The 20224-nt window shown below is 37.1% G+C and overlaps 1 protein-coding gene across 1 annotated transcript; it reads right to left on the bottom strand.

Annotated features, from left to right (window-relative positions):
• Positions 1 to 1585: 1585 nt before the first annotated feature.
• Positions 1586 to 9794, bottom strand: LOC127645379 (regulator of G-protein signaling 21-like). The gene is made up of 4 exons (XM_052128979.1): positions 9750 to 9794; positions 9418 to 9497; positions 2731 to 2897; positions 1586 to 2538 (listed from the first exon to the last, which is right to left on the bottom strand). The coding sequence occupies exons 1-4, from the start codon at positions 9779 to 9781 to the stop codon at positions 2362 to 2364; spliced, it is 456 nt and encodes a 151-aa protein (XP_051984939.1). The 5' UTR covers positions 9782 to 9794; the 3' UTR covers positions 1586 to 2361.
• Positions 9795 to 20224: the final 10430 nt, after the last annotated feature.

Genomic DNA, 20224 nt, shown 5'->3' with positions numbered 1-20224 from the left:
ACGGCAGCATAAAAGTAATCCACAAGACTCCAGTGGTTTAATTCATGTCTTCTGAATCGATTTGAAAAACAGATCAATACTTAAGTCCTTTTTTTTTTTTACTATAAATCTCTTTGATGTGCATGAACAATGCAATTCAATACGAATGTGGACATGAATGTGAATATTTATAGTAAAAAAAGACTTAAATATTGATCTGTTTCTCACCCACACCTATTATTTAATTTCTGAAGATATGGATTTATCTGTCGTATGGATTATTTTAATGCTCCCTTTATGTGCTTTTTGGAGCTTCAAAGTTTTATCCATAATTCACTAGTATTGTATGGACCTACAGAGCTGAGATATTCTTCTAAAAATCTTAATTTGTGTTCTGCAGAAGAAAGAAATTCATACATATCTGGGATGGCATGAGGGTGAGTAAATTATGAGATATTTTTCATTTTTGGGTGAACTATCCATTTAGACTCTGAAATGATTGCTTGTAATACTCTGACACCACCAGGTGGTCAATTATATGTATGCATCCATTTAACACAATAAATGATTAAATTCCTGGTAGTCACCAAGTTGACTGTTGATCTGCTGCATATTGGACAAAAATGTCACTTGCCAAAATCTGACTGGCTGGCTGTTGCACAAAGTGTTGTTTTCAAAGACTGCTTCAATGAGCGCTTTTGAGAAGAAATGAATCACAGGATTTGCAAGGTTTATGATGTCAATAAATCTTTAAAATATTTTCAGAATTATGTTAGAGACACTTTGAAGCAAGTAAAGTAGATATCCACAACTTTGTCATCTGAGTTAGGGGGAATTCAGTTAAATTTGGCCCCTTTTTGTCATTCAGAGGAATTTACCTGAACATTACATACCTACAGTATGTGAAATTATCTGTGCTTATTACTTTTGGAAGGATAGAAGTCTACAGACAAGGTCTACAAACATTTCCCGCTCATTTTTCTGTATTTTCTGTACAGCCATTTACAGAGACTGCTGTGCCATTATGTGAATGTGTTTTTCCCACTTCGGTTTATTATTGTGGTAGCAACAAATTAATATGTATCCACCTTTAAACAGCGTCTGTATGATTGAAAGCTTTTGATCAGATAGTCTCTCTCTGAGTTTCTGTTCTTGGCCAGAATGGACCTTAGTCAGGGTAGACACCATATTTAAAATATTTAATTAAAAAGAAAAACATTAAATTGACTGTATACTTCTATTCCTATATTTCTATTCCTATATTTCTATCCCTTGTTTTAATTTGGGCTACTTAAATATGGCATCTACCCTGACTGAGGGCCATTTTGTTTCAAACCAAGCACAAAAAAAATAATAAATAAAAAAATAAAAAATATGCTCAGGGCCATAAATTACAAAGTGGACCAGGCAGTCTGGCTATGCTAGACTATGGTAGTTGTATTTACAGTTGAAAACATATCTTTATACAAAAACAAGGTTACAAATGTAGGTGATAAACATAATAAATACAATAATACATTAATACATTGAACTAGTACAAATCCTGTAATGGAAAATAAAGAAAATAAATATATAAAGTAGGCTACTCACACTATTTTTTGTTTTATTTACATTTATTCATTTTTTATTTATTTAATTGTTTTATATATAAGGATTCCAGGATATGCATGCATGGATAAAAGAGAGTTTTCATATTTAAATAGCTTTTAAATCCATATTACAAATTTCCTCCTGATGATCATAACAACATCAATCATAAGAAACACTGTTCAAAAAAGTTGTTCAAAAGCATACATTTTTCATAATAACAAAAATAATTACATTACCATAATAATAATAATAATAATAGTAAACAATTGCTTGACAAATAATTACACATCAGACCTATATGGCTGTATTACTATAGAAGTGAACTGTAGATATAGTTTAAAAACTCTATATCTATCATTATGTTCAGTGTTTAAATTCAAGTTTTCTTCTAATTCTATATTGCTATTTCTGTTAATTGCACATTACATTTGTGCGTTGTATCAATTTGTTTGTCTTGCTCTTTAAAATTATATATAGTTAAATTGTTTTATTCTCTTGGAGGGGGAAAATAAAACCAAAGTTTATTGTACAACACCAGAATAGCTACTATTTTGATGCTTTTAATGACCGATCGTATGCAAATTTTATTTGGGGACATTAACTTAGGAGGCTTGTTTGGGGGTCTATCCGTTCCTTCCTTCCTTCAAAATAGTTTTTAATAGCAACATAACAATGAAAACAGAGCTATTGCAGTCCAGAACTAAAAAGATAATGCTTATCAAATATAAAATAAAATGTACAAGTCATTACTGGCAATAGTTACACTCTGAAAAACTGTATACCATTATGAAGTCATCTCTTTCCTCTGTTTTGCAGAATGGACTGGTAGATGTCGGACTTGAGAAATCTGGGGTAGCAGTCTCTCGCCATTAGACTGAAGATCATCTTCTGTGCAGTATCAAATGAGTTCAGGTTTGGCTCAGAGATGTTGTTTGTTATGTTTGTGCGAGTCCCAGAATCGATGTTAACCTGAAAACAAGGGAAACACATTTTAGCCATCCCTACAGCCTATATATCAAGCACAATTGGCATGTATTGTTATTATAAGGTGTTTGTACTTAAATGGAAACAAAACCAAGAGCTCTCTAGCTATCTTTAGATTTGAGCATTTAAAAAAACCTGTTAAAAGAGTTCTGCACTGTTCAGAATGGGATAATTCACCTGTCTGGGTGACTCCGTTTCCACAAACTCAGAGTAGATTTTGTTCGCCATGCTTATCATCTCTGGAACACTTTTGACCTTTTTGTATTCCTCACATGCCAGCCAGAACAGAATATTTTCCTCACTGTATTCAGATTTCAAGAACTCCTGTAAAGCTATCTGCCCCGCTGCAACACAACAACAACGTCATTATTAGAGACTTTAAAAAACCTGCTCCAATTTAGATGTTATAACTGAAATATAAAGATAAAAAATGTATCCTCCTAAAACCCTGCAATTCGTTTTTATCATCTATAGAGATGTCTCTCTTGTAAATAAAAATCATGTAACGAATTCATTGTAAATACAAAAAAACTCAACCAATTAATTCAATGTATTTCATATTCATGGATTCAATAAGGCTACTTAAACATCTGTATGTCTCAAAAGTTGTTAATCCGTAAAATGATTGCGCTTTAGAGGGTCACTATATCAACAATGCACGTTTCAGTGTTTATGCAAATGTTAGCATTTGTATGTTTGCTAGCCCTGCTAAAAAGACCAGCTTAACCAGCATGCAGTTTCCATTAAGGGTGTGCAGTCAAGTTATTATCTGTATTTGTATCTGTATTTGTTCTGACAAAATTATCTGTATCTGTCTCCGTATTCAGAAAGAACCGTGTGTGGGCGGGGCTTAACCCGGAAGTGTGTCAAAACAAAACGTGTTACGTGTTACTCCTACATTTATAGTTTCTATTAATAAAATATGCCTTGTATACACATTTTTATAAGAATAACCTTATAATAATAATAATAATAATAATAATACAAATAATATTCTATAATTATTATTTAAAAAAATATTATTTTATTATATTGTCTGTTCATGTATAACATTATTCTTGAGGCAGGAGGTGTCAAGCAAAATGTGAAATGTCAAGCACACATTTTGTAGTGAATAATAAATACAAGTTAAAACATTAAAATAATTTAAAGTCAAATCAATATTGCCTACAACAGGTGAAAGTCCTGCAAGACTATGAGGAATTTGTAGGATAGGACACCATTATTTAGTTAAATAAATCAAAAAGATAATAATAATAATGTTACATTTATATAGCGCGTTACCAGAGTTCAAGAACACATTTTAAAGAAGAAGAAGAAAGAAATGGAGCATGTTTCAGTTCCTTTGTTTACATAAGGAGGAATATTCCTAATAGATGAATACTCTGTGGAACATTTTAACCTTTAGGGAGCATTTTAATTTTTTTAAGTCTTAACCAGATAATTTTTTTAATCACTGATGTGGATATAAATGTGGTCAACTTAAAGAGACGGATCACGAGCTATAATGTGAAATCGTCATTTCAGGTCAGGAATTTAATATCTCAGGTTTAGGTTATAAATATATACATGGGACTCATGTGTGATATATTATCATAAACATTTCAGTGGAAAGTGTACATGATGTTGTAATGTTACACTTGATAAGCTGCAGACGTGACAATTATCACGGAAAATTTTCATTCATAATTTTATAATTTAAAAATATTGGCTGCACAGATTCATAAATTCTTTGCAATTTTGGATGTTTAATTAAAATGTTGCTTTATCCTTGTGCTTCTTGGATAATCAGTCATACAAATATGTTTTATATTATTCGGATGAATCAGTTTTTCATTTTGAAGTCCTTATTCGTGCCTTTCCGAATTAGGTATTCGGCTTTGGGCACATCCCTAGTTCCCATACTGGTCTAGGCTGGATTATGCTGGTTAGTGCTGGCTTTGTACTGGTCTAATTTGACCAGCATGGTCTTTCTGATGAAGTTGGTTAGACTAGTTTAAAAGCCTGGTTGGGATAGCCGTACTACACCAGTATCCCATGCGTGGTGCATCAGCACACAAAACACAACATACATTCAAATACTCATGAGTAAGTGGCATTCAACTGATCACAAAGTATAGTCAGGACATTACTGATGTAAAAAAAACAGCACCATCACTATTTGAAAAAAAGTAATTTTTTTTATCAAATCTAGACAGACCCCATTTCCAGCAGTCATCACTCCAACACCTTATCCTTGATTAATCATATTAAATTGATCAATTGGTACTAGAAAATCACCTGCCATTATATCAAACACAGTTGAAAGATATTTGGTTCATTAAATGAAGCTTAACATTGGCTGTGTTTTTTTAAGACTGGCATGTCTTTAAGGTCAATATTAGGTCAAAAATGAAAAAAAGAAACAGCTTTTCTTTAGAAACTCATCAGTCAATCATTGTTTTGAGGAATGAAGGATATACGAAGCTTGAAATTGCCAAAAAACTGAAGATTTCATACAAAGGTGTACACTACAGTCTTCAAAGACAAAGGACAACTGGCTCTAACAAGGACAGAAAGAGATGTAGAAGGCCAGATGTACAACTAAACAAGAGGATAATTACATCAGAGTTTCTAGTTTGAGAAATAGACGTCTCACATGTCCTCAGCTGACAGCTTCATTGAATTCTACCCGCTCAACACCAGTTTCATATACAGCAGTAAAGAGAAGACTCAGGGGTGCAGGACTTATGGGAAGAATTGCAAAGAAAAAGCCACTTTTGAAACAGAAAAACAAAAAGAAAAAGATAGAGTGGGCAAAGAAACAGAAATTGAACAACAGATAATTGGAAAAGAGTGTTATGGATCATTCATTGAGCTTTTGTGGGATCAGCTAGACTGTAAGATGTGTGAGAAGTGCCCGACAAGACAGTCACTTCTATGGCAAGTGCTACAGGAAGTGTGGGGTGAAATGTCACCTGAGTATCTGCACAAACTGACAGCTAGAATGCCAAAGATCTGCAAATCTGTCATTGCTGCATGTGGAGGATTTTGTGATGAGAACTATTTGAAGAAGTTTAAGAAGTTATTGTAATTTTTCACATTATTAATGTCCTGACTATACATTGTGATCAGTTGAATGCCACTTTGGTGAATAAAAATAAAAATTTCTTTCCATAAGATCAAAATCTGTACATTATTCCAAACTTTTGTCCGCCAGTGTATATTTTTTTTTATTGAAGCAAAAAAGTTATCTAACACATATGTCACCCATGTGAAAAACGAAATGCCCCCTTAAACTTAATAGCTGGTTGCACCAACTTTAACAGCAACAATGGCAAACAAACGCTTTTTTTCTGGAGATCAGTCTTTCACAACTTTGTGGTGGAATTTTGCCCTTTTTTCTTTACAGTACTGCTTTAGTTTAGCCACATTGGAGGGTTTGAGCATGAACTGCCCATTGAAGGTCCTGCCATGGCATCTCAATTGGGTTCAAGCCAGGACTTTGACTAGGTCACTCCAAAATTTTAACTTTGCTTTATTTGAGCCATTCAGATGTGGACTTACTCCTATGCTTTGGATCATTGTCTTGCTGCATAATCCAGTTGCGCATGAGCTTCAACTCACGGACTGATGACCGGACGTTCTCCTTTAGGATTTTCTGATATAGAGCAGAATTCATGTTTCCCTCAATTATTGAAAGTTTCCCAGGCCATGAAGCAGCAAATTATCCCCACACATTCACACAACAACTAGTCCGTAGGTTCGATGTTCTTTGTGGAATTCTGTGTTTGATTTATACCCGATGTATTGGGACCCCTGGATTCCACTTTTGACTCACCAGTCCACAGAAAAATGTCCCAAAAGGTTTGAGGATCATCAAGGTGTGTTTTGTCAAAATTCAGACAAGCCTTAATGTTCTTCTGAGCTAGCAGTAGTTTTCGCCTTGCCACACTTCCACAGATGCCATTTTTGGACAATTACTTTCTGTTAGTGGAGTCATGAACAGTGATCTTTATTGATGCGAGAGATGGCTGCAGTTCCTTGGATGTTGTCCTTGGCTTTTTTGTGACTTCCTGGATGAGTCATCACTGTGCTCTTAGAGGAATTTTGGAAGGTCGGCCACTTCTGGGAAGGTTCACTACTGTGACAAGTTTTCTCAATTTGAAGATAATGGCTCTCACTGTGGTTCTTTGGAGTCTCAGAGGCTTTGAAATAGCTTTGTAAACCTTCCCAGACTGAAGTATTTTATTCACCTTTTTCCTCATCATTTCTGAAATTTCTTTCGACTTTGGCATAGTGTGCTACTGGGTGAGACCTTTTAGTCAACTTCTTGCTGTTGAAAAAGTTCTATTTTGAAAACAGGGCTGGCAGTAATCAGGCCTGGTTGTGTCTAGTCCAGCTGAACCCTATTATGAATGCAGTTTCATAGATTTGGGGATTTAGTAACTAAGGAGCAAATACTTTTTCATACAGGCCCAGTTGATACTGGATAACTTTTTTGCTTCAATAAATAACATTATAATTTAGAAACTGTATTTTGTTTTACTGAGATTGCCTTTGTTTTATGATAGATTTTGTTTAACTTTTTAAAATTATTTAGTAAAAAAAAGATCAGGCAAATACTATTCCACAGCACTATATATATACACTGCTGTTCAAAAGATTGGGGTCACTTGACTGAAATGTTTCTTTTCATCTGAAGGTGTATTCTTAAATGGTAGTGGATATATATATATATATATATATATATATATATATATATATATATATATATATATATATAAAAATACAGTTTGTTTCTTATGTACCAAATTTAATATTGACATTTAAAAATGAAATTTTACAAAAACGTTTTTCGTGAGAATTTTTTTTTTTTTAAGAAACAAAAATTTTCATGCAAAACATTTCACAAAGATTTCACACAGAAGTTTTGAAATAACATTGTTTGGATTTTATACAGCAAATATTAGGTCACTAAAATGAAGATTGATAGAGGGATATGACCATAATATTTTAACAGTATTTACAGCCTGATCTCTTGGTAATGATATGACTGTGAGGACATAACTGCAAAAGGGCTTTACGTGGTCCATGGCAAATATCGCGACAGTTTCAAGGTGAAAAGTCCACTGTGTGGCGCTAAAAGCTAGTTATATTAAACGTTCTCACAAATAGATGAGGTGTTTAAGGCTAATGCTTTATCGAGTTTTAAATCAACAAAACTCCCTACCCTAAACCTTAAACCTAAACCTAACTGATAGTTTAACTAAAAGCAAAAGTGAGATAAAAAAGGCAATTGCTAAAGCAACCACAGCATTTTGTGGCGCTCCAGGACCGATGGTTCTTTGAATCGCGAGTGCAATGCCCAATTGGTTAAGCTACTGCACAATTTAAACATATTTGAACGAGCTTCAAAACATAGTTGGTTATGTAATGCAAATGTTAAAATGCATCCCCTACAAGTACTGCGGTACAGTAAAAGTGTAATAATATAGCATTGTGTGATGAACAGGGCAAAACGTGTTTATGACCTGATAATCTGCTCTTTTACTTGTGACAATTTGCGAAAAAAGCAACGTTTCCATTCCTTGTGTTCAAAAGCACAAAATCATCACTTCGTAGGCACAAAAGATAAATTGAAGTAGCCATTGACGGAATGTGGCTCTTTTGTTAAAGGTACTAAATTACTTGCAGTTTAGAGTGCACAGATAAATGCTATGAAAACGTTCAGCGTCAGAAGCCACAAGTATGGGAACGAAAGTGTTTTAGACAGTTCTGGGAGGTAATCATAGCAGTCATTTGACAAACAAAATTTGCATTAAAATACATGGATGGAAACGAAGCTATTGCTGTTTTAGCACCTCAAGTGAACCTTCTACAGAACTCTGCTGCGATACATACTGTACAACACGCCATGTAAAAATTATTTAGCAAAACTGTAGGTAAAACAATGTGATTCTATGAGATTAGATGGTATTTTATTGAATTCAAATGACTGGCATTAACATTATCCCTGTGTTGTTTTTGCACTGTGTGCAGAATCATGACCAAACGTTTGCAAACAATTCTCTTGCAAACTTATTTTATTGAGAATTTGCATTATGCATATCAATCTGCAGCACCTGACACCTCATCTGCATATTCCTGCAGTATTGCCTTACGTTTTTCAAAACAGGCAAACATTGTTTCAAATATATGATACATTTACCTTAATTGTAAAACGTTTAACACTGCCTATATATGTGTGCTTTTATCATATTCCTATGTCCATTTTGGAAACACATTTAAACCTAAACACTTAGCACTTTTATTTTCTTAAAAATGCAAAAACTTGTTACTCCATAACAAACTAATATTTTAAATGTTTATTTATGTTAATACATATATTAAATATATATTAACATACAGTATACACAATTAGTTAAAAACAAAATACATCTCAACACACCAGAAATTGGATATAGAAATAGGATATTTCTAGGTGTATATTTTCTGTTTTTAATATATATTTCTAGTGAACATTTTCAGCCAAATCTTTCAGCCAAACTCTTATGAGGTTCTACTAGGAAATATTAGGCCTAAAATACCTGTATTCAGTCTCCTTTATACTTCACAATTATTATAGGATTTACATTTACATTTATGCATTTGGCGACGCTTTTATCCAAAGCGACTTACAGTGCACTTATTACAGGGACAATCACCCTGGAGCAACCTGGAGTTAAGTGCCTTGCCCAAGGACACAATGGTGGTGGCTGTGGGGCTTGAACCAGTGTTCTTTCTGATTACCAGATTACCAGTTATGTGCTTAGACCACTACACCACCACCACTCCATAGGATACATTCAGACCTTCAGAACTGAGAGTGGAGGATCTTCTTACCTTTACAGGATAGAAGATTTTCGATGGACTCACCCCAGGAGTCCACATCGTCAACAGGTTCCTGAGAAAAGCAACAAAATCTACCCTTGAAAATTACATGAAGATCCCTCACTGGAGAAGCTGATTGTGATACAGATTTTAAAAATATATCCTGATTACAAATCCTAAAATTTCAATCAAATTCGAATTTTGACACAATTACAGTTTCTTATGACCATAAATAAATGGAAGCCCATCGGTCTGTTGCTATAAAACAAAGTTCTTCTTAAGTCACATTTAATATCAATTAACAATAATAATGCTGATTGAATGATTAATAATCAGGGACTCACTTTATGGCCATCTCTGTCAGTGTCTTCTGCATTAAGTCGGCTTCACTCTGGGACTCTTTATGTCTTTTGCAGGGTCTAAAAACATTGACTGCCATGAATGGAACACATGGAAATCAGCATGCAAAGCTTTGGGCAGGGTCACCTCGCCGGTCTGCGAGGCCACGGAGAGATCATCTTCACCAGCTTCTGGCCTGCTCAACAATAATAAAAGAAAAATGCACTTTATTTTAAAGCATCAGATTGTGGTGTGTTTTCATTTCTTGTTAAAAATATTTGTTGCAACTTACATGTGAAATGCATAATCATACACTTGAACAAAAATACTTATTTTTTTGTAGTTTCATGTCATTATTGTATACTGATCTCATTTCTCAAGCTATTTTCCGTGTGAATCTAGTGAGGCTCTTAAGAATACATTCATCAAATTGTTATAACAAATGTATAATATACATTTATTTGGGCTGTCAATCAATTAAAACTTTAATATAATTAATTACATTATATGCTGATGAATCCAATTAATCACAATTAATCACATATAAATATTTGCTGAGGACGGGCTTCAAATAACAATAATTCAATATTTAATGATTAGAAAATAGTTATATATAAATAATTAGAAATATAATAAATAAATATCATAATTTAGATAATTAAAATGTATTACATTATTGTGTAAAGCATTGAGAAGACCAGAGACATTGCAATGGGGTAGGCAAACCAGGCAATTGCCTGGGGCTCCAAGCTGGAAGGGGCACCCTCAAGGACGGCTATTACATTGGACCACAGCAACGACAACATGGAACCCCCTTAAATTATTTGATGGTACAAGGCAATCACATGTCCGGAACCCCCCTAAAGGGCCCCCCATGCTACAAGCTTACTGTCAAACGTTTTGTAGTTTCAGAGCGTTAATTAAATAACGGACCATGAAGCGGATTTACCCGTCTGGGCATATGAAAAGGAAACGGAAGCAAGAGGAAGAGGAAAAGGCCCTTTCTGCCTGGGCCCCCCAGAGTCTCTAGAAAAGCCCCTAGAGAAGACAATACAAAAAGTGGCCTTGTATCATGTATCATTTATTTTCATATTACTGAACATAATCCTATCATTGGCCTACAGTCCACACTAATCCATTTTGCAATTTCATTTGTCAATCTGTCCAAGATGTATTTATTATAAGGGCTTTTCCAAGGATGTGTACATGTTGTACACTTTTAGAGCGTCTCGATTTAATTGGATCGCTTTATAAACACAGTGTTTTTAGGTCACTTTGTCAAGTTAAACGTAGTTTGAAACCTAGAAAACACATCTTGAGATCCCTGCATTCAGAATTGCACTCCATCAAGCTGTTTGAATGCAGGAACGTGTCCATCCTCATCTTGTGCTATCACGGAGTGTGGTTTGATGTTTTGCTTACTGACCCCTACTGAAAACAGGTGGCACATCAAGCTTGAATTGCTAAGAATATTCCTTAAATATGGACCGCATACATGATTAAGTGCATAGGATATATATCTTTTTTAATGAGTTATTTTTGTTTCTAATGTATAGCTCTAAATTGACACCTTAATAAATGTAATAAATTTCACATATGCTTATTAGATCAAGAATCTGGGTATTGAGGCACGTGAAAATGCATAATTGTGGTGCAGTGGCTACAGCTGGGCTGGTAATTGGAAGGTTGTTCGTTTTAGTCTAGTAAGGTGCTAGCCATGACATATTGGTGCCCTTGAGCAAGATGCTTTACCATAGGAGACTCTAGGGGGACTTTTCCTGAAATAAAAGGAGTGTAAGCCGATTTGAAGTTAGGGCATTGCTTAGTGGTTGCTAGGATGTTATAGGTGGTTGTGAGGTAGTTACTTACTGGTCCAAGTAAAAAAAAAAAAAAACATCCAAGTCTCTATGATGCAGTTGTTTCTTTACTGTAATCTAAGTCAATGTGATTTTCAGCTGTTTTATTATTTGCCTGGTAAAAATCATAAGTCATAAACCTTAAAAAAAGTAAAAGCATAACTCTAATTTAACAAGCATAATGATTAAAGGTATCATTAGGGTTTGTTCAAATCCCTTATTTGAAGTATGAGCAATACTTATTATGAAGCTTACCATGGTGACAACTACTAATAAAGGAGTTCACCCCAGCTACTTGTGCACAGTTTGCATAAGCAGGTTGGAATTCCTTGCTTTTGCATGTGAGCATGGGGTAAGCCACCTTACAGCACTCCTGGAGCAGTTTAGATGGAAGTGATATGCAATGGGGCATTAGAAATACATAGATCAAGTTGGCACCACACCCACACCTGCCTGTGTGATGGCCCAGGTGAGTCTACATTAGGTCATCGCCACATATTAACTATATTGAAATTACAGAATGGAAATTGTGCCATAACCAAATAGGATGTGGTGGAAATAGCCCTATTATCATTAAGCCATTTTACCGATATTGGAACACAGCTGTATCACATCTCATGTACAACTTTCCATCACTTTAAAAAATATAATATATACCTTAGACCTCAGATATTAGTCAAGATCAAGATCTTAATCTCAGGTAATGAAAAAATCAGTGATCACATTTTTCCCCAATAAATGAGAAAAATAAAACTATGTTTGTTTCAAGTCAAGCCATAACCTCTGGTAGTTAGTTTGGGTTTGGGAGGTCCAAATAAACATACACAATAATGCCTTTATGAAAATTTTTAAATGCAAAAAGATATGCAGGGGTTACATTTAAGGGTAAACGTTATCACAAGGGAAGTCGGCATGTTGCTCCAGAGAGTTCCAGTATCGGCCACATTATGCCAACACACTGAGAAGTGCCATCTCCTGTCAGAGATTTTTGTTCGACTTTAGTATGTTTACCTTCCCTTGTGATGCGACCAGAAGTGTGTTTCATCAGCAACGAGGGCGACCGAGGTTTGGATCCCACGGATAGTTATAATTTGGTTAATAATAGTTAATACCAGAAAGTAATCGCATTCATCTTATCAGTGGCGTGGGTAATTCAGAGGTTGCATTTTCCCTCTCACATTACATTTTTAGTCCTCCTCCGATGGTTAGGTTTAGGTTTGAAGTTTAGGTTGCGGATACCTTTCAAAAAGTAAGCATAACTCTTGTAGAAAAAAAACCCAGCTCGGCCCTCTGAGTGACCCAGGTCTTGCCCATGCACTGATCACGCAGGGATCAGCCAATGGGGATTCAGCATCGGGTGCAAGGGCTCTATGTATGGTATAGGTGGGACTGAGCAGAGATTTGGGGTAGTCCCTTTTACTGATCATGCACCGATAACAAGAAAGGACAGCCAATCAAAATGCAGCACTGGCCCTGGGATGCACTAACGTAAACATCCAGGACTTGTTTATTCTCAGTTAGTCAGAGTCGTGCAGAGAGTTAAAGATATCTTTTCCTGTCCATCCTTTCCATTCCCTTTGTTTACTTGTGTGCGATCATGATTGAAAACCACACACACCTTCAGATTTGTATGTATACCCTTGTAAATACTTGATGGACATTAAAGATTTAAGTCTGGATTCCTGCCTCCATGTCCTTACCGATACTCCATGGCGATGACCACATTTTCCTAAGAACCAGTTTACATCACCTACACTTCTTCTCTGCCAGTAAAACAACTCGCTTTACAACTTACTTTTATTTACATGACTTGCATTGTATTATTTCAACTTTAATTAAGCTATAACGCATTAAGTATAACTGCATTAAAGAAGTAACGCCAGGGTGCTTCCTTTAAAGACGCTTGACACCCAAGTTTTGCTTCAGCGGAGCGGATCAGCAGCTCCAGCTCCACTTATTCCACAACGAGAGTGTTTCTGTATTTACTTATTTTGTATTTTTGCATTATAATTCCCCTCATACTTTGCAATCTACATCACCTGAAACGGTTTGGAAAGTTTAGAGTGCATCTGGACTGTGAGCTGTGTAATTCTTCCTCTCCTCATTCATGCGTGAACTGTAGTTCTGCTCTTGTGCGTCATCCTTAGAGTTTAATGTGATCTCATTTACTGAGGCAAGTCAGTATGCCACCACAAGGACTTAGAGCATATTGGGAATTGAGCATTCTAAATTGGGAGAAAAAGGAGAAAAAGAGAAAAAAGAATAGAAAAGAATTTGTGACTGGGTTGAGTACTTTTATTATCCAGTTTGCAGATACTTTTTTTTGGCCAATATTGCCAATAAATCAACGCAATATTGCCAATACAAGATATTGATTACTGTGGCATCAGATGCTGTCATATTAAACCTCAGGAGTCAATGTTACAGCACATTTTGTGTATAGGACATGGGTGGAGAGTGGAAAAATGTATTAAAAATTCCTACCACAGGTTGTGGTTTGATTTATGGGTACAGTAACACCAGATTTGAGGGCCAAAAGGCAACAAACAAGCAAGTGACTAATTTCACCCTTTTATTTTTAGCATTTATTTTTTTCCTACAATTTTTGGGCATACTGTATCAAAGCATCACAAACTTATCCAAATCACATTAATAAAAAATTTAATTTTACTTGGTCCCATGGGCTGATTCTGAGGACTCCTTTAATATTACCTCAGTAAATGGCCATGTAAATCTACAGAAGCAATGGAAAATCCTCTGCTGGATTTGCATGCATAATCACATACACACAGCCAAGAGAATTTGGTTTCCAAACAAGCTGGTGAGGGCGAGGACCTTACCTTTGATTCTTGAAATCAAAGTTATTAATTCACTCTAACTCACAAACTACAAAACTTTCAGGGTTCTTTTTTTTCTTATGTATTCACTTTTACTTGGTGTGCATCCACACTTGTGTACACATTCTTTCCAGTTTGGATTTGTCCACAAAATTGAAAGGGCTAGTGTGCAAACCACTGACGTGCGGTCTGGGTAGGCAAACTAGGCACTGCCTACCCTGCCAAAATTCAAAAATAAAATGTTTATTAAATAATAAACTTGTATTTATATTTTTACTTTTTATTCTTGTGATTTTTATACATGCAATATGTGTGTTATTCCAATTGTTTAGACGTTATGATGACAAATGTAGCAGTTACGCATAATCAACTAAAAACAAATGGTAGAATAAGCAGTGCTTTTACGGTCTATTCATTGCAGACGACAAGCGGAAAACCCATGTTGCGCATGCGCACTTCGATCCTGTATTCTTTAACATGTACGGCAAAAAGCACAAATCTGCTGTGCCTTTTGACGTAAATATGTTATGCCCGTAATCATCTCCGTTACGTATCAGACATGGACCAATTAAAATCGAGATATTCCTGGACATTTGCGTAGCTAACGTCATTACACCACAGCTAGCGTACATGCCTAATCCCCGCCAAATTCAAAATGACAGCACCGGCCGTAATCACGGAATTAAGAAATTTTTCCAAGCTCGATTTTAATTCCAAATAGGAGTTAATTGCAAGAGGGAGGTCTACGCCAGCCTTAGATGGACTAGTACAGCAAAAGGGCCCAAAAATTATCCGATCATTTCAAACTGATTGGTATGTAAGAAAAGATTGGCTATGTAGCTGCGCTAACAATCAGCGGTTGTACTGCTATCCCTGCCTGCTTCTTTCAACCAGTCAGACTGTTTGGACTTCAGCGGGATATTGTGATTTGAACAACCTGCCCGCAGCTTTAACCAAGCATGAAAAGTCGTCAGCTCACATCCAGTGTCAAATTACACTGAAAACCTTTGGAAAATCTCGGATCGACCTTGCACTTGACGAGCAAAGGAAGCTGAATATAACCTACCACAATGAAAAGGTAAAGGAAAACCGAGAGGTTTTGAAGGATCTGATAAATGCATAACGTTCACTGTTTACGCACTTGTGTGTGTGTGTGTGTGTGTGTGTGTGTGTGTGTGTGTGCGTGAGAGAGAGAGAGAGAGAGAGAGAGTGAGTACACGATATACATCCTGATTTGTACATTTCTTGATATGCCGCGCTTGTGTGTAACGTTCACTGTTATTACGTATTATTAGCCTAAACAATAAATCAGGTAATCTGGCTTTCATAACTCAGTGCCTAGCCTCTTTAAGACATCACCGCACGTCACTGGTGCAAACTATAAGAAAATTGTAACAGCATCAAGAATTAATATTTTCATTTTAATAAAATGTATAAAATTGACTGAAATGCATCAGTAAATTTGCGCTGGGCTGTGTATTGAACCCACAGCTGAAAACAGTCATGTTGAAGACCGACTCATTTGTCTAGGTAATTTGTTTGCACCTGTGAAAACGTGTGTGTGGGTCTGATGTATTTTTCTCAAGTGTGGTTCTGTTTGACAGGGTCAGTGAGATCAGGCATTCCCTTTGTCAAGCTTGAAAACATTAAATATATTTAGAATTCCCTTTGTTTATGGTGAGAATGCAGAACAAATATTTTCAATGAATCAAACTGGGTGCTGCATACTTTCTTCTAACTTAACTTTGCTGTGTAGACTGGTTTGTAACTGGGCAACACTTATTGCAACCAGTATATACTTTTAAGACTGGGTCACATTTACTCTTGCACAACAAAATTCCGCCAGCAAAGAAGACAAGGGCAGATGTGAATTGAGTGTAAAAACTACCGGTTTCTGGCCAAGGAGCATCTTTTTATCTGCACTTACTACTTGGAGAAAGTAATTTTCATTGCTAAAATAAATGCATCTTATATTGTGAATATTGTGGGTATAAAGTTTAGGCTCTTGGGCTTAAGCCTTTTAATGCGCCCATGTAGGCATAGCCCACACAAAGGTCATACTCAAGCAACTTCCAATAGGTCAACTCTGCAGATTCGTGTGTCAAATTTCACCAAACAGGACCCTCACACAAAATTTGCAAAGGGAAATTCTTTGTCAACAGAAGTCAACCAGGTGAAATCCCTGACTGTGCAGATTCCCATAGACAGGACCAGGGACTGAAAACATTCACCAAACACAAACACCAAAAATTTATGATTTTGTGTGCAGTATGTTTAACCCTTTCAGTTGTTCCGGACTGAAAACATTATATATAAATTCTGGTAACCGGTTAATAAGTGGTTACATTCTGATCATTCAATTTCATGAAACCAAAGTCTAAATGGTTTATCACAGAACATTTCTGGAATTACTCCACTTCCTGTTGCCCAAAAAATGAGGCTTCTCTCTATTTATATGAACATGACAAGCATGTGCTTTGATTCTGAAGGAAACTGCTGCATCACACATTTCTTTGTCATCATGCACATTGTGAATGCCATCTGTGACATGCTGAAGACCTTTTAGACAACTCTATATTATTACTTTGAATATATGCATGATTACAAGGAAAATATTGAGGTAAAAAGCACATTTCTCAGTTGTTTCCAAGTCTTCACTGAATTATTGTTTAATATGATGCATTAATACAGTTTTGATGCTGCCAGGTAATCTGTGTATCTTCTGTTCATTCCAAATCCATTTTGAAATAGAAAAAGTGGATAACGAAAAAAACAAATGTCTTTCTATTTACTGATTTATTACCTTGGTTTGATATAGACATAAAATTGTATTTTTTCCAGTTTTTCCAAACGCAATATACTCCCCAAATATTATATTTTAGAATATATGCCTAAAAACTGAATTTGTAACATGAATTGATCGATTAAGTTATGTGAAAAACATGTGCAGAATTTTCAGAAGAACGGAAACCCTTAAATTTGATCAGTCTCAGCATGGCAATGATATATACACACTGTTCAAGGGTCCCAAGAGGGTAACTTTATAGGAGGATGACATGACAACTGATAAAATTTGCTGTGTTGTTCAGGTGTAGTAATACAAAAAATTTTAATTAGATTCTTAAGATTTATCACCTATTTGGCCAGCCAATTATGTGTGTGCAAATGATTAGAAAACATTACAGTTATTTTTTACCATATAAGCTAACAAACAACTACCCATTTCAATTTAAGATGTGCAGTTCCAGTGTATATATCACAGATGATAGCAACATTGCTATCTTCGATGGACCAAGTGGATATTTTAGCAGTGTCGACCTTGTTCCAAGAGGATACTATGAAGTCCATGGAGATTCTATGTGGGTATAATCACCGGATGCAAGTGTTAGACCCCATCGCTGGATCTGGATCTGTAAGCTTTGCAATTCAACGACACAGTGTGGCTGCTGGTTCTGCTTCGCAGGTGTCTTTGTCTCTGCAAATAGTAAAGGTCACTGCAGTGATCAATTCACTAATAGTACTGACACTAGTATTGGTGTGTTTTTATGCTAACTTGAGTGACTGCCTGAATTTTGGAAACCAGAGTTATATTTTTCACCTGTAATTTTTAGAGGATAGTTGCAATACATACATGGTGTTTCTTCCCAAACCATAGGAGGTGGGGGGTTGTTTGAAAATTAGTTTAAGGAATCATATTTTCCCATGTTTAGGAATATATTCCTTGCTGATCTGGTGTATGGAAAATGGACACCCCAGAAGACTGTGTCAATCTGATTTTATGAATATGAGGAATCAGTTCCTGAGATCTTGGCAAAAGTCCAAGATGCTTTGGGATCAGAGGATAATATGATACTGACTGATGGCCAGGGGACTGAAATCCTTGATACAGAGGGAACAAAAGGTTCTCACATAAGATGCATTTGGACCACAAGCTATTCCAATGAGCATTATGTAAAATAAAACCGAAATGTACATATTTCTGAAAATTCCTATGTTCACCTGGAAGGTCAGATAAGTAAAATACAGGTTGATTAAAATTAAAAGCTAGTTGTTCAGACCCTCAGTATGTTAAAGAAAAATTGCATCATGTTAATTCAGCTTTAGCCTTGATGTGATAATTAGTTTTGTTAGAGTGCAAAAAGCTTAGGTCATACTCAGGATTTCCCTTTAGGAACTGTTTGTTTTGGTTTCTCCATTGAATCTGTATGTTGTTTTACTACTACTAAATTATTTCATTATTTTGCTTCAACTTGACTTGAATTGACTTTAAATTACTTTAAATATGAATGGTTTCCTCTACGGTTTTCTTAAGCCAGGTGCTCCTGGTAGGCCCTCCCAAGGCAAAGTGGTCTCAGGTGAGTGGCCAGACTAAGAATGGTTCACAAGGACTCATGGAAAGAATGGCAAGAGTAGGAGTTACCCTGCCCGGAGGAAGCCCGGGGCCCCCTGTCTGGAGCCAGGCCCAGACAGAGGGCTCGTCGGCGAGTGCCTGGTGACCGGGCCTGTCACGGAGCCCGGCCAGGCACAGCCCGAAGAAGCGACGTGACACCCCCCTCTACATCACTTGGGCCCACCACCCATTGGAGAAACTGCAGGAGTCAGGTGCGCTGCCATATGGGTGGCAGTGATGGCCGTGGGACGCGACGGACCAGACCTGGTCGGCAAAGGCTAGCTCTAGGGACATGGAAGGCTGGGGGGAAGGAGCCGAAACTGGTGAGGGAGGTGGGGCACTACCAGTTGGATCTGGTGGTGCTTACTTCAATGCACAGTTTAGGCTCTGGATCCATATTCCTGGATAGGGGATGGACTCTATACTTCTCTGGAGTTTCCCAGGATGTGAGGCAACGGGCGGGTGTGGGGATACTCACGAGTCACCGGCTGAGTGCCGCTACGTTGGAGTTTACCCCGGTGGACGAGAGGGTCACCTCCCTACGCCTACGGGTTGTGGGTGGGGGGGGGACTCTGACTGTTGTCTGTGCATATGCACCGAACAGCAGTTCAGAGTATTCTGCCTTCTTGGAGACCCTGAATGGAGTCCCGAATAGGGCCCCAGTAGGGGACTCCATAGTACCATAGACCCCATAGGATTATCTATAACAAACACCATGTTCGAACATAAGGATGTTCATAAGTGTACGTGGTACCAGAGCACCCCAGGCCGAAGGTTGATGATCGATTTTGTAATCGTGTCATCGGATCTGAGGCCATATGTTTTGGACACTCTGGTGAAGAGAGGGGCGTAGCTGTCAACCGATCACCATCTGGTGGTGAGTTGGGTCAGGGGGTGGGAAAGACTCTGGACAGACTTGGGAAGCCCAAGCAAGTAGTGTGGGTGAACTGGGAATGTTTGGAGGAGGACTCTGTCCACAAGATCTTCAACACACCTCCAGTGGAGCTTTTCAGGCATCCCTGCGGAGGTTGGGGACATCGAACCAGAGTGGGCAATGTTCAAAGCTTCCATTGCTGAAGCCGCGGTGGAGAACTGCGGCCTCAAGGTTTTAGGTGCCGCAAGGGGCGGTAACCCTCAAACACCGTGGTGGACAGTGGTGGTCAGGGAAGCTGTCCGACTGAAGAAAGAGGCCTTCCGGGAATTGTTGTTCCGGGAAAAGTTCGGAGAAACCATGGATAAGTACTGCGGTCCCCATCAAAGTGCTTCTGGAAAACCGTCCGCCACCTTAGGAGGGGGAAACGGGGAACCAATCCTGTTTGTGATATTCATGGACAGGATATCGAGGCATAGTAGAGGTGGGGATGGTGTGTGGTTCGGTGGGTTGGGGATCTCATCGC

This window comes from Xyrauchen texanus, chromosome 6 (genome assembly GCF_025860055.1).
Source record: "Xyrauchen texanus isolate HMW12.3.18 chromosome 6, RBS_HiC_50CHRs, whole genome shotgun sequence".
NCBI classification, from domain to species: Eukaryota; Metazoa; Chordata; class Actinopteri; order Cypriniformes; family Catostomidae; genus Xyrauchen; species Xyrauchen texanus.
Note: the sequence above shows the minus strand (reverse complement) of the source record. Positions and strands in the feature narration are given on the sequence as shown.